General features: G+C 37.8%; 2 protein-coding genes across 2 annotated transcripts in view; one reads left to right on the forward strand and one right to left on the reverse strand.

Annotated features, from left to right (window-relative positions):
* Nucleotides 1–4,112: 4,112 nt before the first annotated feature.
* On the reverse strand, nt 4,113–5,205 carry LOC128743510 (uncharacterized). Its single transcript, XM_053840106.1, has 2 exons — nt 5,126–5,205; nt 4,113–4,942 (listed from the first exon to the last, which is right to left on the reverse strand). Exon 2 carries the CDS (start codon nt 4,929–4,931, stop codon nt 4,350–4,352), a length of 582 nt encoding a protein of 193 aa, XP_053696081.1. The 5' UTR covers nt 4,932–4,942; nt 5,126–5,205; the 3' UTR covers nt 4,113–4,349.
* A 2,539-nt stretch (nt 5,206–7,744) lies between these two features.
* Nucleotides 7,745–25,010, forward strand: part of LOC128744278 (histone-lysine N-methyltransferase trithorax) — a 103,464-nt gene continuing 86,198 nt past the window's right edge. Inside the window, exon 1 of the mRNA XM_053841135.1 lies at nt 7,745–8,374. Coding sequence (XP_053697110.1) covers nt 8,069–8,374 — 306 coding nt within the window. The 5' untranslated portion in view covers nt 7,745–8,068. The remainder of the gene's footprint in view (nt 8,375–25,010) is intronic.

A 25,010-nucleotide genomic window follows, 5' to 3' on the forward strand; every position in this document is an offset into this window, starting at 1 on the left:
GAATGGATAAACTATTGATTTGACAGTTACTCAGGAGTAGGGATGCCACATATAATTCTGTGTTTTTATTGGAAAAATCTGACAATCTGTACGGCGAGGAAAAATATCTGTGCACAAATCTGTCCAATGCAAAACAATGAGAGTGAAAGAGATAGAGAGTCATTTTGCTGACTATTTCCGTCTCTTTCACTCTCATGTAAAAGCTCAAAAATCTCTTTAATCTGTGTAATTTGGCGAAAATGTGTATGCATACAGATTCTGTACAGGCGATTTCTTTCAAATATTTGTTAAACACAGAATAATCTGTGCATGTGGCAACCCTGCTCAGGAGTGCTCGACGGATTACTCACATTATGGAAAGCAACGAGTTAACAAAAAAGATAAATAGAAGATTAAACCTTTTTTATTTATATATTATGCTATTATTAACATTGTATAGTAAATGGTGGGTTATTGCTTTTGTGAGAAACGCACGGATAGTTTAGTCTGTCAATTTCCGGAACGAGATTGCTACAGTTTTTACTGTATCTAGATTACAAGAATGGTTTATTTACGTTTATCTTGTCGACCAACTAATCCAAGCTTATCTACATTTGCAATCAGCTATCACTTTTTCAGCTAAAACATCCTTTTCTTTTCGATTTTATAAGCCATTCTTTTACTTTTAATAATTTCGTAATTTTTCGATTCCGAAGACATTTTTATACTATTGAATTGTGTTCCGAATACTGCTTTCAACATTGCACGTAAATATTGAATGATAGTTTTGTACCTATCGCAGCGCCGCTCCAGGTGATTATCGGAAACATGGATATTTGGGGTTTCTCAAACAAACGGAGATTTGCAACCCCAATTAAAAGGGGTTCGTAGAACTAACTTTGTCTGGAATTTTGAGGGAAGGTGTAGATATCCTCAAAGATTCGAAAACTGTTAAAAAGTCAATTTTCGTAAAAATGGCGTTTGTGGGGTTTCTCAAACAAACGATTCAATTTTTGATTGCATTTCTGCCCCTAGAACTGTGCGCTAATTCTACCAATGGCCTTACTTGATAGTTAAAATTTACATGTAAAGTAAATCTTTAGGCTTAAACGTCTTTCTATGACTTGATTTTTCTTGTGGTGAATGACCCTCTGGGTAAAAACCACTCTAATAAAAAAAAACTTGACCTTTCTTTAGGCTTCCCAGCCGGTGAACAGGACAATTACTGGACTAGTGCAAAAGTTCTACTGGCTCTATATAGCAAGCAGCCAAGCCTAGCAGCCTAGCCAAGATTCGAACATATGACGATTGGCTTGTTAGACCAGCTGCATCGTACTTCAAACGCTGCGCTGGCGACGAAGATGCACAATGCCATCCGTCAGAGCGTGGAAAGACACAGCCCAGCTCAGCTGCCTGAAAGAGCGGAATGCCCCAACCCGAAGCGAAAGGTGTAGAAAGGGCACTTGGATAAAAACCAGAATGGTGCCAGACGGAGAACCATGGCGGCAGGGAAGGCGATTTCGACGGTACAAAAATCTCGGAGGAGGTGTCAGTTCCAACGATAGGCGAAGTTAATGGGGTCATCAAGTAATGTCATTGCCCGAAATAGACGGCTACTCCTTAGCACTGCCTGATGGAAAGAATTGGGGATACAGCTTCGTTGAAGGACGGTCATGGTCGACCCAAATATTTGCACTGCGGCAGATTCTCCATAAAGTCCACAAACACAAAGTTTCCACGGCCTTCTTTTCAATGATTTCAAAGCTGCATATGATACAATCGACGGTAAAGTGATACGAACAATCATGGACGAAAACGTCTTTCCCGGAAAACAGATTAAACTGGTTAAGGCTACGTTAAATGGTACGCGATGTTGTGTGCGGATTTCGGGTGGACTGTCGACTTCATGCATATTCCGCAGGCTGCTTTGTCAATGTGTTGGGCCCCTTCGCTCGTAGTCCGCCCCTGACCAGAGTGGCCCCTGCAAAATGCCCTAGTTCTTGTGGGCGCTGAAAAGGGCCTGAAACCTCACTAACGCACTATCAATAAGTGGTGTGTGAAACACTGGATATAAAGGGCTGTATAGGAATCACGTAAAAGCAAAGCCTGGGTGCTAATTCCGTTATCGAAATTTGACCTTCTGTTTTTATACGACAGACTTCACAACCAGCTGTTACAAGACAGTGCGAGGTCAGTGCTACGATCCTATTGGAGTCTATCCTATAGGAATCACCAGAGGTGGGCACAATTCCGCTAATCCGCTAACAGCTAATTAACTCAGCTAACATTTTGGTTAGCGGTTAGCGTTTTCGCTAATTTTTAAAACCGTTAGCGTTTTCGTTAGCTTCCGCTAAATTTATGTGCCGCTAAATAAACCACTAACTTTTTTTTAGCAAAAGGAAAATTTTGAAATATGAATTTCCTAAATTTTCTTTAGAGCAATTGACACATTCCAGCGTTACGGGACAAATAAAATAAAAAAGCACCCATTTTTACTGTGAGAAATGCTTCCTGTTTCACCAGCTTTTTGGCAAATACCTTGTAAAATAGTTGATTAAAGAAAACATGATCTTCCACTTGAATTCCAGGGATTTGATGAAATAGCAACTGATGTACATAGTAGGGATGGTTTCCCGTAACGCTGGAATATGTCAATTATCTATCAATATTACCCATAGACCTGGATCGAAGAGTCCCAAAACTTCATAAACTTTTGTACGTGGGCACAGTTAAAGGACTCATAAAATAAATCAATATTTCAAAAACGTGCGATCACCTATAATCTCTGAAAATATCAAGAAAATTTTTTCGATTTATTTATTTCACTTATACATCACATACATTATTTCGAAAATTCATAAGTCTTGAACCAAGCATCTTTGAAGAAATATTATGAAAATGTAACAAAGTTTTCTCAATAATCCAGCAAAATTATTATCTGGAAAACAGTTTTTCACAAAATTTTCCATGGAAGCGAAAAATTTCAAAGTAAACTTAGAAAAACTATACTCTACCTTATGGAACATTTCCAAAATATTGCACAAACTGATAACTGTGTGCTTGTTCGGGATTAAAATTTCACGATAGTGTTATTTCTGAGTGATGACCAAAAAAGTCGAATTCATAAAATATTCATAAACAGCAGTCCCCCGAATAAGGTGGTGAGTGGTGCTATCATGTCCACTGCATTTTATCAGTTTTCTTTTAGTCAAATTAGTGGGTTTTTGGTAGTTAGCAAGCTTATAACGAGCTCAAACAATATATCAAAAATCAGTTTTGTTGGTCGAAAGCTAGCTGAGAAATGCCGGTGTATGGACAGCATTACTCATCGTCTTATTCGGAGATCTCCTGTACTACTTCGATAATTCAAGCACGCAACCAAGCATGTATTAGAGCATATATTTTTAAGTGAATACGTAAGTAAATTTTATTGGCAATCCAGAAAAAATATAATTTGGAAAGATGTTATACAAAATTTTCCAGTGATGGAAAACTCCAAAGAAAAATCGAAAAAACTATGATTCCACTTCACCATTTTTAAATGTGGTTATGTTCTTCAAAACAGTTTTTTTTTGTGAATGCCTGCAATTTTTTCACTTTTTTTCACATTTTTTCAATTTTTGTATATATTTTTTCTTAAAGCTTTGCAACGAAGATTTTGTTTTTTCTAAAATTGGTGTTTAAAAAGTATTGCTAAATTTGCGCCATTAACCAATTTAGCGGTTAGCGATTAGCGTTAGCTTCCGCTAAATTTTTGGTTAATTTAGCGGTTAGCGGTTATCGAAGCTAACGTTTTGAATTAGCGGTTTAGCTGTTAGCGAAGCTAACATATCGGTTAGCGGTGCCCACCTCTGGGAATCACGTATGATTGCTTAAATCTAAAAAATAAGACTTGGAAGAATCACTGCTTTAAGAATCGGAGGGGATGCTAAATCTGGTTCAACAGTGTTACGCTGCGGATGTGCCTATTTTAACTTCTTGCAACTGATATAATAGTAAGTAAATAATTCTACTACTAGTAATAGCACTTTGATTATTTCCTTTGTAATCCTTTTCGATGATTTGCTTGAACTTCTGTTCTTGAATAACATTCGAAAAAGAAAGTAAAAAAAATATTTTGCATATTTAGCAGTTTATTCTATATAGCAAATATATCTCATGTTAGTAAGTTCAGACCTAAGACAATACATATGGTTCCAATTACGCATCAGAAATCTAAGTGTTTCCTTGTTGGTTGATCTATTAAATCGCCGCGAGGCCATGAAACCCTTTTTATTGTATTTGATCCATTGGAAATAAATATAATTACTTAGAAGAGAAACGAATATAAATATAATATAATGCTGCACAACAAATTTTAGCTAAACGCTCTAGACATCGTCGTCTTGCTTCTTCCTTTCAGCTAGTCGCTCCTCTATGGCGTCTAACCGATCGTTCATTGCCCTCAGTGAATCCTTGATACCACTCTGAATTTCACTGTAACGTTGCATTGCAATTACCAAACTTTCTTCCAGCAAATCGTTGGCTTGTTTCTGTTCGGCCGTTGAAGCCGTCATTTTTTTCAACTGATCGCTGACATCCGGTAGGTTTCGAAAATACTCGGCTCCAAGTGTCGGTTCCAAGGTTTTGATTTTCTGCAAGGTTTCAAACGACCCGGCTAAGTCGTTTGCGATCGTATTAATGTAGATTTCCTTAGCACGTATGTCCTGTTTTTCGTCCAAATAGGAAGGATCCAGCAAGGCTTCCAAATCATCCTTCTTATTGAACATCTTGAGAATGTTATCCCGAGCGCTTCCGTCGACCAAATGGCCAGTACTAGCAGACGGTAGAAACGAGGCTGCCGATAGTACCGAATCGGTTAAGTTTTCTACTTGACTATCATTAGCCGGAATCGGTCCGAGAAGTGAATTCAGATTATCGATTCGCTTCTCAATTACGTCTAGTGAATCCATTATAAATTAATCTAAAAAAGAATATAATCAAACAAAATGACATCATACAACTACACAAATTAACAGTAAACTGCAGCATATAACATCATGCTTTACTTAAAAAGTTTGATGGTTTTCTTCAGTTTATACTATTTGCACTCTATTATCAATTTGTGGAATTATCAGAAGTATTCAAATATTAAAAATGTACTTACCTTTCCGAAATGATTAAAGAATTAAACCAAATGGATGCTTATTCTGCTAAACCAGTCCCAGTTATTTCCCTGATCACTATTCTTCGTTCACGCCCGTACGATACGACATACGACCAAGTTTTGTTTACATATTTTGTTATAGGGATGGGCGATATTATTGGTTTCATGTAGAAATACTCAGAGGTGAGAGATACGCGGAAGCAGCCATCGTGGGAGCCAATCGAGCAGCGAGAATTGTCAAAAGGGAGTCAATCAAACTAGAGTGACTATATTCAGAGTGGCGACAAGTCATCCCAAATGTATGCAATGCGGTTTTTCCTAGGTTTTTCTTTCTTTTTCCTGCATACGCGTTGGATAGGTCATCTGCTCGATTGGAATGACACTGACAGATAATTATCATTCCAATTTTGACATTGTCGCCACTCTGTATATAGTCACTCTAAATCGAACATGCAAACTGTTTGCTTAAATGTTTGAGTAACAAGTATTGAAATAGTTATGAAATCTACTTAAGCTATTGTCACGCACCTTGAATATTATACTCAGGCAAACATCATGTATACACACACGCATATTTCGTGTTCGCTAGTGTGGGTGCTTGAGCTGTCAGAAAGCTCAATACACTTTACTAGAAAAGTGGCTTCGTCAGAGTTTTATACATACACTGAAGTCGCTTATTACACGGTTTGTTTTTTACGCGACTATTTTTACGCGAATTTCGGAATTTACGCGGTTTTTTTGTACGAGAATTACGGAATTTACGCAGTTTTTTTTTACGCGGATTTCGGAATTTACACGGTTTTTTACGCGATTTTCGGAATTTACGCGGATGTGCTCAAAACGTCTATTTTTTCGCAGTGTTGAAATCCACAAAAAAATTTTACGCGAAATTTTGGAACTTACGCGGTTTTTTTACGCGAATTTCGGAATTTACGCGGTTGCTTTTTACACGAATTTTGGAATTTACGCGGTTTTGATTTACGCGGGACGTATCCTTCGCGTAAAAAGCGACTTGAGTGTATTATAATATAAGGCCGTATGAATCAAACAGTTTACTTTGCTTTTCCCGATTAAATCGTGTAGGAGCATTTTTCATACGGCCTAATGAAAACTATCGCGAGATTTGATTGCAGCCAGCTTTGATGCAACTGCTCGAATTTCAATCGTATATGCTACACTCTTAAATATATTTGTCCATATTAATAGTTTAATCAATATATATAGAATGCCAGTGTCACTGGTGTTTCATGGATATTTTGGTGGCAAACATATTGCTGGTTCGCGTCTTGGATACGGGAGCAACATTGTCAAACAGAGCTTGCTAAGCCCAGTGCAAAAGGCCACAAACACTTATTGTTTTTCACTCAAACATATGTTTTTTTTACCGGGGTATAACCGGGGGAAAACAAAAACAAACGTGTAAAATCAATGTAAAATCTAACAACAGCAACAACAAATCGCGCGGCGATGTGTGCGTACTGTAAACGTCAGCAAGCTCAATTGCCCAATAGAAAATTTTCCCGCCGACGAAATACCACGAAACGACCAAATCGTATGATTTATCCTACGTGATTTACGAAAATGCAGGAAGGATTTTTTATTGGGTTGCCTTTTCAGTTTGACAATCAGATTCCCGTTTCGAATCGAGCACTCACACATATGCGTAAATGTAAATACATAATTTTCAAATGTGTGATGTTTACCGCGAGCACTGCAGCGACACTGGCATTCTATATATATTGATTCTACTGTATTAATAGATTGAATTCAGCTAAAATTCCCGGACAACCTTTTCTTCATATCATATTTCTTCAATATCAACTTGGCGTGAATAAAGTCGCCAAATGCACGCTAACGTTTTCCGAAAGTTGTACGCACTAGCCGCCATCCACCATTTTACGTGCGAATGGCGGCTAGTGGGTAAAACTTTCGGAAAATGAGAAAAGATTTTGTTAATTAAAATTTGAAATTCAAAATAACGGAATTGCGTCATAGATAGAAATGATTTGTGCTCTGCAGTGATACGAGGTCATACTGCAATGAAAGTTAAGTCCGCAACTTAGGACCTCGGTTTGAAGTGAAAGTTATGTTATATATCGAGTTACGTTATTTATATCGAATGCTCATATTGCAGTTTTAGATACCTTTCTAGACAATATTTATTGCCTTAACCCTCAATTGATCAACCGGGTATACCTGTACCCCTGTCGAGATGTTCGAGTTCCAGTTTCGGACTGTTTCTTTAGAAATATCATCAAAAGGCCTTAAATACTTATTATTTACATAATTTTACGTAAATTGAGATGTTTAAATAACAATTTTTATATTTTTAACTGAGTGTTTCAAGTGCTGTGCAATTTGGGGTTAAACAAAAAATAAAAACAAAGTATATTAATTGGATTTATCAATAGTTTTTATTAGTTTTCCTGAACCGTGCGCGTATTGCGTATTCTGTTATATTCGAGCAGATTGTGTCAAACGTATCAGGGCTGCGCAATATTTATGTTTTTATGCAAACAGAACAACCATCTTTTTTATGTTCGGCTGTCATTCAACAAACCCGCTCGGCACGCTCAGCTCAGTTCGTGAAGTGCTTTCGTACGGTTCGGTAGTGTTTTGGAAGTACTTGTCGCGTGTGATATGAACCACATTCTGGTCCTTTGCATGTATAGTGCGTCCCCTTACCACCCAGCCGATCATCATTTACTGTGATGGTGTACGTGTTTGTGTCATTCAAGATCCTAGAAATTTAAATGTGAATCGGTAGTGTGAGCGAGAGGATAGATCGCTGAAAAAAAGCGAGGATACGCAGTGTGAAAGGCAAAGGAGCGCGCCCGAAAAAAGGGAAAAATTTAAAAGTGCTGCAGGAAAACGTATCGCAAAGAGAACAAGAGCTGAAAAGCAAGTAATGTGTAAGAATTTGTTGCCCGTCCGTTTTCCACGATGGGAAAATCAAAGTTTCCCGGTAAACCGTCGCGTTTAGTGAACAAGAAGCGGGTTTCGGTTCTGTCCAGTGCTGGGTTGAATACCCTTGCCAGCAGTGGCAGTAGCGATGAGGATAACAACCAGAACCAGCAGCAGGAAAATTCGACGACGACGGAAAAGTTAAACCAACAGTCACTACTACAGGCACAACAGCAGCAGCAGCGCCAACAGCAGCAACAACAACACAAGCAGCCGTCACCGAAGGTATCAACGTTATTAGACAATGAAGAAATTGATCAAGATGGCGATGATGATGTTAGTAAGGTAAGTTTCTCGACACTGCCCACAAAAACCCATTATCAAAATAATCGTCAACAAAGCGACTGTTGATTGCAGCAACGTTGTTTTGATGCTCAAATGTCGGATTTAAAATTTTCATTCCATTTAGACTGGGCAACACTGTTGGTCAGCGTCCCGGTTTGACCGTTGCATGAAAATTGGCCCAGAAAATTTATGTAGGATTTTTTTTTCGCAACCAACACTCCTCAGTCCTCAGGTCATGCAAGCAAGCAAAGCGAAGAAGAGAAAAGAACCACCGAGAAAATTTTGACGTGTGCGAGAAACATTCGAAACCTCTGGATGGTTAGTGGTGTTTGTGTCGGTATGCACGAACGAACGAAACGCCACCGAAAAAAAGGAAACAAGCGAAAACAGCTCTGCAATCGATTCGCGTTTTTGCTTGTGCAGTTGTGTGCGTTTGAATGGATGTGTACTCTATACTCTACGCGACAGATTGCATGCAGCAGCAGCAGCAGGGAAAAGAATCGAAAACGCGAGAATGAATCTCAACGCGGTGCGAGTGTGTGCGTGTGAGCATACGGGAAAAAATAAATAAAAATAGTGCGCAAATTTTTTTCGTCGGGAAGCTGCTACTGCTTTGTCGATTGATACCTTCGTACAACGGCGTACAGCCGGGGGACGCGCCATGCGATGACTCAATCGATTCAAAAAGGTGCAGGATTTCCACACGACAATGGAAAGTTTTGTTGTTGGTTTGCCTTGTGTGGGCTAGCCACTGGACTGAAATTAGGCGTGATGTTTGTGGTAGAAATTTTCACAAGAATGCCAACCGAAAGGAAAATATTGCGTTGTGTTTGTTTTCTTTTTTTATCTAACTAGATCTGTGGAAGAATGTAAAACGTTTTATTTTAAACTTTAAGAACAGAAGCCGTAAATTTTGATTTTTGTTGTTTTGGTAGATTGATACTATTGATAAATTTATTTGGATAAGCATAATAAATTATATTTGTCTTAACAAGACCATCTTGCAACACTAGTAGTTTGCATCAGTAAACAAACCTGATGTTGATGATTTATGTACACTTCCCCTTAGGGCACATTTTGCTACTACACACTAGCTACGTGGCACGCGTGGCCTTGGTTTCCCTTCCTTCACGCGGACTTGCCTTTACCGAAATTAGCTTAGTTTTTAAAATTCTGAATGTTTTACAATTCGAGTTTGGGACACGCTTTCTGGACAAGGCACGGATTGAGGATTATAGCCAAATAGATTTATGGAATTGTCACAATGTTTGTGAAATTTGAAATTTAACTGTAGGTTTATTGTATTTAATTTGTCTTTTGTTTTCTCAGGAGCTTGGAGAGATGAAAAATCTAATAAAACTTAAGATTGCATAACATCTTTAGACTCAGGTAGACTTTTTTTATTTCCTATAATTTGTCGTCTCATTTGACACCAAAGGTCAGCCTTCGTATTTCCAGTTTTCATGAAATATGATACGCTGGTATAGTTAATGGACGATACTAATATTTAAAAGTTCGCGGTCTTCTATTTTTCCAAAAAACTCCTAGGAAAACATCATAAAAATGATAACAAATTTCCTCTGAAATCCAAGAAAAATATTAGGTACCTGCAAAAAGTTTGTCACTAAATTTTTCGTGGCGGCGGAAAACTCTAAGGCAGAAAAACTATGTTCTACCTTATGGAAAAATATAAAATATTTTTTCCTGTTCGTGTGTGTGAAAAAGCAAGTAACACCAATATAGTTATCTATCGAGAATAACCTTGCATCGCTGCTGGATCAAAATTGTTTGAGATTTTAGTATGAAATGTCCTATTACGTGAATTTTGCGGATCAGCATGATTTATACTCTGGTAGATCAACAACGACAAACTTACTTCAGCTTACATTCCACTGCATTAGAAACATGTACGCGCAAGTAGACACTATCTACATCGATTTGAAGGCTGCGTTTGATCGCATTGATCATACTTTCTTATTAGCTAAAATTGAATGTCTTGGAGCTTCAATTCATGTTACTGATTGGTATGAATATGAGTACCTAGTTGATCATTTACTCAGTGTCAAATTGGGAAGAGTCCAGTGTTCCTCAGGAGAGCAATCTTAGACCGCTACTGTTCTCCTTATATTTCAACAATAAAGCAGACTTCAATATCCCATTAGTATCTAGCCGTAAACTCATGCATGCTGAAGATTTAAAATTGTTTCTTACGAACTGTAGCGGACTGCATTGAACTGCAACGGTTCTTGGACTCTTGGACCAATTAGAAGCTGCTTACGAAATCTGCCGACTGTCAGTATATCAAAATGTGTTGTGGTTACTTTTACACGTGAGAACAATCCATTACTATGGAACTATACGGCATCTGAAGAGCGACTCGAAAAAGTATCAGTAATCAGAGATTTCGGTATATGTTACAACTCTCCTTTAAGCATAATTATTCATACATCATAGTTCATGCTAACAGAAACCTCGATTTTATCATGAGTATCGCCAGAGAGTTCATTGACCCGTTCGTTATATTTTTCTCTAGTTCCCTCCATTTTGGAGACCTCAGCAAGTAATTAGAAGTAGATTTATGTGCCAATATTTGAATTAACCGATCTTTAGCAGTATAGCACAGGTTAGGTTTTTACACTATGCTCTCAGGTCTCTGGCGTGGCAGAATCTAAAGCATTTGTCATCTTATGCTAACCGTTGTCGACCACTAGGAATCGACACACTGGAAAAAAGACGGAATTTTTTCAACGTTGTAGACGTGGCAATGCTATAAATAGGTGAAATAGACGTCTCAAATAACTTCCCCCAAATCAATATATTTAAATATGCCCCTCAGAAGCAGTTATCAGGGTCACGCAATCCCTAAAATGACGCCCCCAGAATTTAGTCGCATTCTAATCAATTTTGCTTTTTATTCCACGTTAAACGCCTCATAAACAAATAGTAAAAGTATCACAATTCGTTGAATTATTAGCATTAGTCAAAACATCTTTAAGATTCCTGCAGCTATTTTAAAGATTCTGACGAAAAAGTTTATTTTTTATGGTTCCAATGTCACAGAGAAAACAGAAAGCATTTTGATGCTTCTTTAACTATTCAAATGTAAATTAAAAGCCCTTAATCGTGTACGTGAAGAATAGTGCAGCCGTATAAACTATGAGCTGCAGGTACTACTTGGAGTGATTCCCAACGTACATCTGGCGAAAGTCTGGCAACTACGGTGTACCGGTCACGTCGCAAGGATGCCGAATGATTGTACAGTGAAATATGTTTCTTCAAGAGCCCCATGGGCACCAGGAATAGAGGGGCCCAACGTGCTAGATGACTCGGTCAGGTTGAAGCCGACTTGCGTGTGACGAAAAGCTCAAGGAATTGGTGACGAGCAACCCTGGACCGAGAACAGTGTGGAGAAATTCTTGATACAGCACGCGACCCCGCAGCTCATATATTAATAAAGGAGTGTGGGCGTGAGGGAACGTATTATTTTAACAACTTATTCGTTTAATGAACATTAAATTTAATTAATTTATTCAAACTTAATCATTTAATTAGTTTTAAAACCGACTTGAACAAATACTATAATGTGTGTTTCTTAGTTAAAAATATGTTAATTTAAATTTGCTATATGTTAGTTATTATTGTAAATGTACAGAGTTTGAAAGGCCTAATATTATTCATATTCATGTTCGTAATATTGTTCATATTGTTCATGAAAACATATTCTCTGTGTTCAGACTGGCAAAAAGAATGCAGTGAATACATTTAAAAAACAGAGCTTTTGTTTTGGACCCAAAAACTGCTTTCGAAATTCGAAAAGTTAATGACTACTCATTTCCCTCTTAATAGTCTTCAAATGAAAGTACATATCTACATGCGAATCGATCGAACCAGCTTTAAAAAAAAAAGTTTTAACTATTAATTTCGTATTAAAGTCACTTTTTACTTTACTTTTAACTGTAACTCTTGAAAAAAACACCTTGCTGTATCCAAACTAACAACTAGCTAGAAATCTTTGCAGTAATGACCCTTTTGATTCGCTACCGACTCGTTAAAATTAATTGAGCAGTCTGAGAGAAAGTTTAGTGTCACAAACAAGGTGCTTGTGCACTTTTTCTTGTAACTTTTGAATGGAACGACGTCGAACCGAAAGCAACTCAATAGTGATTAACCTGGAGGCTATTACACCTTTCAAAGGGTTCAGCCATCTCGGAGAAGCGGACGACAATATTTCACCTCTATACGCACACACCAGCTTTGCTCAATTCGTCGAACTGAGTTCAATAGTATATAAAGACGTGACCCTCTGGAGCTCGGTTCAATTTCGTTAGTGTTTTCACCGATATCTCTACCTTTTTTTGTTATATAGTATGTATAACAAAACCAAAAACCAAAAAACCGTCCTCCCCAACCATTGCGGGTGCTCTACTCGGGTTTGGAATCTGATGCTCGACGCAAACTGACAGCAAACACTTATGTTGTTTGAATTTTGTTTACAGTTCACCCTGCGAGCCAAAACAAATTCCCCAGACGGTCGGTCCCGCAGACCGTTCGACGGACGGACCGAACAGTCGGGCTAGCCCTAATGAAAGGGCAAAGCTCGCAGTCATTTTGTGTTGTTGTTAGTAAGCAACTTTTTTGCTGCTGCTGCTGCTGCTGCTGCTGCTGCTGCTGCTGCTGTTGTTGTTGTTATTGTTTCTCTCTGTTGACATTGGCTGGCGCTACTGATACAATTCTTGCTTGCGCTATAGCCTATGAATGTGTATACGTGGTGTATGTTTGGGTAAGCTCTCGGAAAGAGTTGCACAAACATACTCGAAGGCGAAGAGCAGGCAAAGACTTACACAGTTGCAGAGAAAGCTGCTGCTGTTACGTTGCTGGTATAGTAAGGTATATTGCTGCAGACCGAAAATGATTTTCAAGACTTTGATGTGTAACTACAAGCTGTAAAATGTTTTGCATCAGCCAGTCCGCTCGGATGCCTCACGAGACAGCGGCGAGAAATTGCGAAAAGGATTTACAATCTCCGCTTCGTTTCGTTGCTTTGTATGCTGTCTTGTCGAAGAAGGAGATGGAAAAATGCCGGCAAGAGGGCCGAATTTAAATGCGATGTAACAACTCTGGATTAGCATTGGAATGATGATCAATTGGAATTATAATTATGATGGACGAGTGCTGCACGGCTCAGAATGATAAATAATCTAAACACCGACTGATTGGTGATCATCACGGATGTGTGCGCGATGAATGGCGATTACTGCGAAGCAGGAATAATAACATTGTTTCACATTTTATGCATCTTCATGTTGTGCTTTGTTACTTTTCTCGTTGCAAACGAGTGCTGTCAAAGCTTGTTTCGAAAGTTATACATAATGAAATTATATCAACATGATTATATTGAATACCGTTTCAATGTTCATAAGTACTACTGTGTGAAGCTTTCACTGAATAAACATTTGTTTTACTGTAAACAATTACTAAAACTATGGTAATTGATGATTACTACACTAGATTAGAGGATAGGGAAATGGGAACCTCGTCCCATTCGGGCAGTGGGCCAGTGTGCCGCTTTAAGCACAGCCCACATCCTTTCATCATACTGAGTTTTGCATTTACCAACAATTTAGCCTCTTTCCATGCCAAATTTATCAGCGTGGTACTAGCTCAAGGTGCGTAATGAAGACTTCATTGTCTAAAGGAAGGAGAAAAACGGTAAATTCAGTAAGGGAGAGCTTCAATGGCAACGTTTATTAAATTTCTATAACGTTCCTCTTTATCCGAGTTGTGAGATCAGCGGATCGAACCATGCTACAATAGGAGCCAATTATAACCGTATTCTAACCCAACTATTCCCTCAGGTCCTGTGATTCGCAGATATTAGTAAACCTTTGAATTCCACTGGAGTGGATATCCAGCGGTCTATTGGACTGAAAAAAACTTGACTTTTTCAAAAATTTAGAAATCTTGGACCAATTTTCAAATCTGGTCACAAGATTTTTATTTTATGAACTCCGAAAATATTTGATTCAATTAGGGTATGTTACTGCTTCGTCGTAATATCCTATTCCCGTCCTATCCAACACAAATTATTAAAAATATCAGCATTTTTATGACACACAATGCAAAACTAGTTATTCCCTAATATTTTTGTTTGTTATCTATCATACGCGTTCAATCAAAGTGAGCTGAGATCTATTTAAATGCTTATTATCATTAAAGAAGACCTACCAGCCAAATTTCCTACGTTTTTTCGTGCGACGAAGAAGAAAATGTCGACTAATCGTTTTAATTTCCGTCATTCATAAATGAAAATAACTCACGCAAGGCATTGTCGTTATTCTACAGTCAGGAAAACTTGCCTGACCTGCAGAAATTTTGCAGAATAACATTTGTCATGATGTCCTACACAAATACATGCGCGTTAGCTTCGTAAACATTTTTGTGATTGTGATTGTGGAATAAAGCTGAAGTAATTCAATGCCTGGACGTTTTGTTTATTTTACTCCTAGCTCCTGGAATGTTTAGACAGTAATTTGTTTTAGAAATCTTTCTAAACCCTTCTTGGGCACCTAAATCTTTCTTGGGCACCCACTACGAAAATCTCACGTGGTCAGGTGCAAAAATCACGAGTTCGTTGAAATTGGTTAAATCGACCATGTGCAGCATTCTCATACATTTCTTTGAACGACATACCATCGATCGACAGAATCATTGCGAGCATCGTGGTGGAACAAAGGGTCGAAAGCTGCATTTTTGAAGGTGTTGAAAACGATTGGGGCAAACCTAAAGGGCTGTCCGATTATGATATCGCTAAGAAATTCAATGCCAGCCAAAGTATCATCAGAAGGATTCGCTTCCGAGAAGGATTCCGATTTTCTCGGGCCAGTATGCAACCAAACAGGACACTGAAGCAGAATCTAGTGGCCAACAGACGTGCTCGGAAACAATGAGATTCTCACGGAGTACGTAGGATACATCCTCATGGTGGTGACGAAACATACGTGGAGATGGATTATGGACAGCTTCCCAATCTAATCTATTCTCATACTAGCAGAGTCATGACGAGCATGACGATTGTATGAATCAATCCTTTTTCTTATTAACGACCAGGTCAGCTGTGTAGCATGTAACGAAGAAAACATTCCAAGGAATTAAGTGGAACCAGAAAGGATAACTAATTAGTAAAAATAATATGCGAATAACATTAAAAACAAAGACGTATGATTCAATGTTTTGTCTAAAACTACTGTTGTAACATCAGGAGTCGAAAACCAAATGACCCCGGATCTTCTAGCTTCCTGTATGGACTCATCACTGCGACCAGTAAGTTAGATCTATTGTGATATCGCCCGGGTGTTTGTTGTATAACCCGCACTGCATTTATTTTAGCTATAGTCGCTATTGAGTGAGCGATATGCTTAATCTTCTAGCTTGGTTAATCCCTCTAAGGTCTACATCATTTTTAGCACCGCAAAATTTACTAAAATGGTCGTAACTTTATTTTCCAATATTTTTTCACCAAATTTGGGGGATTTCCCGAAAATCTTTTCTATTTTCATAATATCTATAGATAATGGCCATATGTCTTATGGCCCGGAGTTATTTCGGAGTTCCTTGGGGGACCGCGACATGGCTTTTTTGCCAAATATTTAAAACTAGCTGACCCGACAAACTTCGTATTGCCACAAATTAACCTGTGTTGTACATAAATCATGAATCTCGGATGATCTTTGTCACAATCTCGAATTTTGCAAGCCCCCCAGTGGGCGGCGCTTCCGACGGCGGGTCACCGGCAACACTCGCGACCGTCTCGTCCTGAATGATCTAGTGTTACTATAGATAGTTTTTGTGGTCTTGTATTGACTAATGTTTTATGGAAGAGTCTCGAATTTCTCGAGTTCGATTAGTTTTTGAGTTTCGCAAAAATTTCTGTTTTATTTGTATGAGAGTCCATATCCCCCTACCACAGGGGTGAGAGGCCTCTAACTATCGTAAAATGAATTCAAAACTCCAAAATCTCCCACATGCCAAATTTGGTTCCATTTGCTTGATTAGTTCTCAAGTTATAAGGAAATTTGAATTTCATTTGTATGGGAGCTCCCCTCTTAAAAGGGGAAGGGGTCGTAATTCACCATAGAAAAAATTTCTGCCATCTAAAACTCCCACATGCCAAATTTGGTTCCATTTGATTGATTAGTTCTCGAGATAAGAGGAAATTTGCATTTCATTTGTATGGAAGCCCACCCTCTTAAAAGGGTGGTGGGCCATAACTCGCTTTCTAAAGAAGAGAGGGGTCTCAATTCACCATAGAAAAAAATCTTGCGTCCAAAACCACTTACATGTCAAATTTGTTTCCATTTGGTTGATTAGTTCTCGAGTTATGAGGAAATTTGTTTCTCATTTGTATAGGAGCCCACCCCCTCTTAAACTGGGGAAATCCATAGAAAATATACCATAGAAAATATTCTTGCCTACAAAAACACCCACATGATAAATTTGGTTCCATTTGTTTGATTAGTTCTAGAGTTATGAGGAAATTTGTATTTCGGTTGTATGAGAGCCCCCCCTCTTAAAGTTGGGAAGGGTCCTAATTCATCATAGAAAATATTCTTGCCCTCGAAAACTTTCACATGCCAAATTTGGTTTCATTTGCTTGACTAGCTCTCGAGTTATGAGGAAATTTGTATTTCATTTGTACAGGAGCCCCCCCTTTTAAAGAGGAGAGGAGTTATAATTCCCCTTATAAAGAGGGGAGGGGTCTCAATTTACCATAGAATAAATTCTTGTCACCGGAAACACCCACATGCCAAATTTTGTTGTATTTGCTTGATTAGTTGTCGAGTTATCCAGAAATTTGTGTTTCATTTGTATGGGAGCCCCCCCTCTTAAAGTTGGGAAGGGTCCTAATTCACCATAGAAAATATTCTTGCCCTCGAAAACTTTCACATGCCAAATTTGGTTTCATTTGCTTGATTAGCTCTCGAGTTATGAGGAAATTTGTATTTCATTTGTACAGGAGCCCCCCCTCCTAAAGTGAGGAGGGATCATAGAAAAAAATTTTGTCTCCAAAAACACCCACGTGTCAAATTTGGTTCCATTTGCTTGATTAGTTCTCGAGTTATGAGGAAAATTGTGTTTCTTTGGTACAGGAGCCCCCCCCCCCCCTCTTAAAGTGGGGAGGGGTCCTAATTTACTATAGAAAATATTCTTGCCCTCGAAAACCTTCACATGCCAAATTTGGTTCCATTTGCTTGATTAGTTCTCGAGTTATGAGGAAATTTGTATGGAAGCCCCCCCCTTTTAAAGAGGAGAGGAGTTATAATTCCCCTTATAAAGAGGGGAGGGGTCTCAATTTACCATAGAATAAATTCTTGTCACCGGAAACACCCACATGCCAAATTTTGTTGTATTTGCTTGATTAGTTGTCGAGTTATCCAGAAATTTGTGTTTCATTTGTATGGGAGCCCCCCCCTCTTAGTGGGGGGAGGGGTTTCTAACCATCACTAAAACCTTTCCTGGCCCCAAAAAACCTCTACACATATTTTCATGCCGATTGGTTCAGTAGTTTTCGATTCTATAAGGAACATACAGACAGACAGACAGAAATCCTTCTTTATAGGTATAGACTAGAGGACCCGGCGCGTGTTGCTGCGCCATTCTAAAAAGGGGGTAGATGCATAATGCTGAAGCTAATTGTAATCTTGCAACCAACAGCTTTCTTTTTGACAAACCAAGATATTCCTAAATCATACCGCAAATTTCTAAGACTACGAAGCAATTTTAGTTTTATTACTAACCCTTAAAATAGCTTGGTTGTCAAAATCACAATAAATATCAGTGAAGTTCGTTTGAAAACAGTTGAAAACTGGTCAGAAACCATAGACTTAGAGTAATTTCAACATTCAATGTACATTCAACAATATATTTTTTCTTGAATTTTGTTTTCAAAATAATTATTACCTTTTCTCACATTTATTTAATTTGTCTCATTATCTAGGCTTCACCGATTTATTATTAACAATTTTATTCTACCTTTTCGTATGGACGGAATCATCTAGTTTTTGGTGGCATTGTTATTGACTAATGTTTTATGGAAGAATCTAAAATTTCTCGAGCTCGATTACTTTTTGAATTATGCTAAAATTTCAGAGGGGGAAGGGGGCACAAACTACTGTAGAACAAAAACTTGCATCCAAAAGCTCCCATATGCCACATTCGGTTCCATTTGCTTGATTAACAGTCGAGTTATGCAGAAATTTGTGTTTCATTTGTATGGGATCCCCCCCTTCCGGAGGGGAGAGGGGTCTTAATCCGCCTTAGAAAAAAAAATCCTGTCTCCAAAAACACCCACGTGTCAAATTTGGTTCCATTTGCTTGATTAGTTCTCGAGTTATGAGGAAATTTGTATTTCGTTTGTATAGGAGCCCCCCCTCTCAAAGTGTGCGGGGGGGGGTTCTAATTCACCATAGAAAATATTCATGCCCTAGAAAACTTTCACATGCCAAATTTGGTTCCATTTGCTTGATTAATTCTCGAGTTATGAGAAAATTTGCATTTCATTTGTATAGGAGCCCCACTTCCTAAAGTGGGGAGGGGTCCCAATTCATCATAGAAAAAAATTTTGTCTCCAAAAACACCCACGTGCCAAATTTTGTTCCATTTGCTTGATTAGTTCTCGAGTTATGAGGAAATTTGTATTTCGTTTGTATAGGGGCCCCCTCTTAAAGTGGGGAGGGGTCCTTATTTACTATAGAAAATATTCTTGCCCTCGAAAACTTTCACATGCCAAATTTTGTTCCATTTGCTTGATTAGTTCTTCAGTTATGAGGAAATTTGTATTTCATGTATATAGGATCCCCCCCTCCTAAAACGGGGAGGGGTCCCAATCCATCATAGAAAAAATTTTTGTCACCAAAAACACCCACATGCCAAATTTGGTTCCATTTGCTTAATTACTTCTCGAGTTATGAGGAAAATTGTGTTTCTTTGGTACAGGAGCCCCCCCTCTTAAAGTGGGGAGGGGTCCTAATTTACTATAGAAAATATTCTTGCCCTCCAAAACCTTCACATGCCAAATTTGGTTCCATTTGCTTGATTAGTTCTCGAGTTATAAGGAAATTTGTATGGAAGCCCCCCCTTTTAAAGAGGAGAGGAGTTATAATTCCCCTTATAAAGAGGGGTCTCAATTTACCATAGAATAAATTCTTGTCACCGAAAACACCCACATGCCAAATTTTGTTCTATTTGCTTGATTAGTTGTCGAGTTATGCAGAAATTTGTGTTTCATTTGTATGGGAGCCCCCCCTCTTAGTGGGGGGAGGGGTTTCTAACGATCACTAAAACCTTTCCTGGCCCCAAAAAACCTCTACATGCATATTTTCATGCCGATTGGTTCAGTAGTTTTCGATTCTATGAGGAACATACGGACAGACAGACAGCAATCCTTCTTTATAGGTATAGATTAGTTTGAAATCTGTTGATTTTTGTAAATATATCATCGACGACTTTACCGCAGTTACGAGCCATGGCGCGCATAATCCGGATCCGGGGGGCATTCGACAAAATAGCGATTGGCGATCATCTCATGGGGGATGTTCTATTCAGAACATACTGTTTTGAATGGTCTCCCATATTAAATTGCATCACGGAAAAACGCTGTAATTTACCCGTGCGCTGTAAATTATATAGTCAACCGATCTTTTTCAAACTTTGGTTTCGTACTACTCCAGGACATCCTTTGAGTTCAAATCGAACTATTAAAATTCATTCCAATCGAAATGGGACGATGTTTAACGTTTCTTAAAAGCTCACCCAACAAAAAGTATCGTTACTTATTGTATAAAATATGAAAATTTACATTTTAAAAACTAAATATCGCTTACGGTGATTTGCAGCATGTGCGAATCCAATTAAAATGTAATAAAGGGCTGAAAATTTCCTGCTAGCGTTAGGACTGTAAAACTTTTTCACCAATATTTAGTGGTTAATTTGTGGCTTCGAAATCCAATTTGTGGTAATTTGTGGTTACGCACTTTCCGAGATTTTTCCGAAAAACTAAGTCAAGCCAAGTTTTTCCAAGAAAAATTAAGTCAAGCCAGCTTTGACAGCCTCAGAAAATACGTAACCACAAATTACTACAAATTGGATTTTGAAGCCACAAATTAACCACTAAATATTGGTGAAAAAGTTTTACAAAAAAAATTGTCAAAGCTGGCTTGAATTTGTCTTTGGAAAACTTGGCTTGACTTAGTTTTTTGGAAAAATCTCGGAAAGTGCGTAACCACAAATTACCACAAATTGGATTTCGAAGCCACAAATTAACCACTAAATATTGGTGAAAAAGTTTTACAAAAAAAAATATTGTCAAAGCTAGCTTGACTTAATTTTTCTTTGGAAAACTTGGCTTGACTTAGTTTTTTGGTAAAATCTCGGAAAGTGCGTAATCACTAATTACCACAAATTGGATTTCGAAGCCACAAATTAACCACTAAATATTGGTGAAAAAGTTTTACAGTCCTATCGCTAGCAGGAAATTTTCAGCCCTTTATTTCATTTTAATTGGCTTCGCACATGCTGCAAATCATCACCGTAAGCGATATTTAGTTTTTAAAATGTAAATTTTCATATTTTATACAAAAGTAACGATACTTTTTGTTGGGTGAGCTTTTAAGAAACGCTAAACATTGTCCTGTTTCGATTGGAATGAATTTTAATAGTTCGATTTGAACTACTATTTGATGGCAGTAGTTCAAACTCAAACTTTACATTTAAAGGGCTTTACTGAGCGTCACATACAGCTAGCGCCATTATCGACAGATAGCAGCATTACTAATAGCTCAAGTAACGTCATCAACAGCAGATATGTTTACGTTTTATTGTAAATTAAAAAAAACGGATTTTTGCGCTTATGCTTACAATAACAACATTAAAAATTATATATTCGTGAACCACAAATAAAAAGCTTTCGATTAAGATATAAAACATCGTAATCCGATGTGTTTATCGCGAAATCAATTTCAAAGATGGCTTGACTTAGTTTTTCGGAAAAATCTCAGAAAGTACGTAACCACAAATTACCACAAATTGGGTTTCGAAGCCACAAATTAACCACTGGTGATAAAAGTTTTAAAAAAATTATATTGTCAAGCCATCTTGATATCTGCATTATTAGAGTACAGAACAAATACGGTGCTAATGGAACGATCTTATTTGAATTTAGCAGCACCGCTCAGTCGAGTTTTGAATATGCTATGATTGACTTGTTATACCAACACAAGCCTGTAGTTTTGTATCATTCCTCTTAAAGAAAACTGAGATCAGCGGCTAGAAAGTTTTATCGCCCCTGCCATATTGACCAGATCTGACGCCGTTCGACTGTCATTTATTTCGATTGTTGCGAAACGCTACATCTGGAACACATTTCACTTCTGAGAAAGGGGTCAAAAATCAACTTGATTCATTCGAGGTCCCGAAAGACAAAAGCTTTTTTTCGACACAGAGCTCAACTTTTTACACAACTCCTCAATATTTCAATTTTGTGTAATCTGAATTCGTTCCCTTGAGGATACCTCGCAATGATTCTGACAAATTATGCTTTTCTTTGGGCTTTGGTAACCCCTTTATTTTGAATCAGGTTCATTAATAATATGCAATATTTTTTGCTCATATTAAAAGTTATTCATCTGTCAACTTTTGAAGCAATCGATATATTCGTTAGTAACCAGAAAAGGAAAAATACCAGACAACATCCATAGTGCTACCTCTTTTTAGCTTGTTTCATTTAATCGCAATCTACAATAGAGAAGTTGCGATTACATTGATATAAAACAGGGCAGATAAAATCTGACCGCAGCACGCAGGCCTTTTTGTTAGTGTGCTATTTATATGAGACCTTCTGCTTGCATTTATAAGTTAATATCGAATTTTTTTTCACCTGTGTGCGTGGATGATTGTGAATGATGGATATACCTACTGCATTAATTTTCGTTTCCGAAAGAATTGATAGACTACGATGTTACTGTGGCAACAGTTTGGTTCAAAAAATTAAGGGCGGATGGGAAAATCCAACACCAGTCCAGTCGGTGCAGTAAATCCTTTTGGTACGGAATAAAACAACAGATATTTTTGTTATTTTTTGTTAGTTTTATAATAGGTTCTATTCGCTAAATGTTAGTTTTACTACGCTACGCTACACTAATAACCTTTACTAATAAAATTTTTAATTTTATTTTATTTAATTTTAAGGTTTTAATAAAATTTATCTATGCGATAGCTCTTTGAGACAAAGATTTTTTCCACCATTTCTTCAATTCAACATGTCAAGAAGGGATCAAAAACTAATCCGCCGTGCATATTTAGGCATTAGAAAGGTAACGTATCGATAGTAGGATAGATCACTCCGAAATTAGAAAAATTTAGTCACCAAAATAATTTTATTTGGTATTTATATGATTCGGCAAATATTTACGATGCACACTGTACGAATATCACAACACCAATCGTCGTTGCATGTCAGAGCTTATTATACACGCAGCCATCCCTCCGTTTATCGCCTTCACGTTTCTTCAATCACAGAGCTGCATTCAATAAAAGTGGCTGACTCTCTCGTGCTCGTTCGCTCACGTAGAATCGTTCTTTTTTGATATGTTAAACGAAAATGATCGATACCTAATGCAGAATTTATTTATTCACATTGAATGTGGTTTTATTAAATAAATAGTGGCGAAAGTATATCCTAAAATTAAACGATTGAAGTTTATTTATTATGTTATACAACAGCCAACGAAACCACTAGGATTCGCGGTTTCCGATTTACAGTTTCTCCGTTAACTGCAATGATCAGTCAGCTAGAATGCTGTCGGAGTAATCTGTTGATACACGGATAGGAATGAATCAAGAATGCTAATCTTTATTAGCAGTTTATCTTAGTAACAAAGTGTACACCTCACCAAAGCAAATTGCGTAAATACTATTGAGAAAATTATTTTACCCTGCGCCTCGCATGCATGCTTGTGTATCTGTTCGAACGCTATTTGCCTGGCTCTTCTGCTTGGACCCTTCCACCCTTCGGTGCGCGCGATCTCCGGCGGGTTTACCTATAACAGGGTCCCTCGATGCCGCGTCAGTCGGTCAACCTCAAGCGCTGAAACCGTCAGTCATCAGCATCGGACCGACCAGACCATACACCTCAACTTCGGCCTCAACCCGGTTGGTTGTGCGCAATTTTTCATCTCTTATTAAATAACTTCACACGCTCATCGTACTCTCGTCGTTGTCGTTGTCGTCGTCGCCGTCATTGTGTATTCACCAGTCTTTTTTTTCAGCAAATTTTTCATCGTCATTTGACTGACACACCCGTTTTAATCGTCGGTTCAGTTGTTGCGGGTGCTGGCTCATTTTTCACAGCTTCGAAAACGTGATTATGCGATGGATCCCAAAAAGAAAATCAATACAGCTTTTATCTCGTAAAATTTCGGAAATAAATTGAAAATCTATAGGCATGTTGATTAATGTGCCACTTATTTCTTCATTCGACATTTGCAACATTATAATTTAAAACCCCGTAATGGCCGATAAACTTCGGCTTCGCGTCGCTGTTCAAATTCACAACGGCGACCATCATCCTAGTTGAGGTGGTAACTGTTCCACATCCAGTTGTTGTTCTCGTCTGTGTATTGATTTAATTTCTTCCTGTTTTTTGGCTTCACTCGCGTCGTCTCGATGCAGCGCAGCATTTCCCTTGCACTGGTTTTCATTTATCCGGCTTTGCTCCCTCTCTCTCGCTGTCGCTCTCTTTACGATCATGAAACCACTCGGCTTTAGTGGAAGCAAACAAAAACTTCGCGATGAATAGGGTTGTAAATGGTGATAAATAGTTCTAATTGAATCATTTTGCGGTGAACAATGGAACAAAATGGTCTTGCCCTAGCTCTTGATAAATGGTGCAAATTATTACCGCTGCTGGTAATAGGGGTAGTTTCAATGTCAGCGCAACTGTCAGATTGTTTATCGAAAGTGCGGCTCCGATCGTCACGTTACATCTATCTATATAGGTTTAGTTCACAGTTTAAGTTCTTTTTAACTAAAAAATATGCTTAAATATTTATCTTCAAAAAATTTTACCAGTTTCTTAGATGGTGTGTAGAGAAAATCTATTTTTAGTTTTTAGAATGTTTTTTTTTTTTCAGTGTAAAAATCAATTTTTATTTTTCTCAGTATTTTTTTTATAAAAATTCAGAATATTTTCAAAAAAAAGTGACTCAAAAATTATTTTTTGAAGGTTCTATACTTTTCGAGTTATATTTAAAAGAGAAAAACATTGAGCCCTTTCCAAGTTACTCTAGACCAATATTGGTCAAAAGTATGCAAAGTTTTATTGAATTGTGCTGCCAACTCCATAGACGAGTTGGCGTGAAATCCATTAAAAGTAACCTAAAAATCACAATATAACTCAACAGAGATACAAAATTCGTTCATTAAAATGGCACAAAAAGGACACCAACGACACAAAACTAATACAAATGATACAGATTCATATGATATGATCCACAGCTGATGTAAAAGTTGGTCCAAAATGATCCACTCTACATTTAACGATACTTTTTACAAACAAACCAAAGGGGCTACCATGGGCGGCTCA

Source organism: Sabethes cyaneus, chromosome 3 (genome assembly GCF_943734655.1).
Source record: "Sabethes cyaneus chromosome 3, idSabCyanKW18_F2, whole genome shotgun sequence".
NCBI classification, from domain to species: Eukaryota; Metazoa; Arthropoda; class Insecta; order Diptera; family Culicidae; genus Sabethes; species Sabethes cyaneus.

Coding starts and splice junctions, on each gene's coding strand:
- LOC128743510 (XM_053840106.1), bottom strand. CDS start 4,931: ATGGATTCACTAGACGTAATTGAGAAGCGAATCGATAATCTGAATTCA.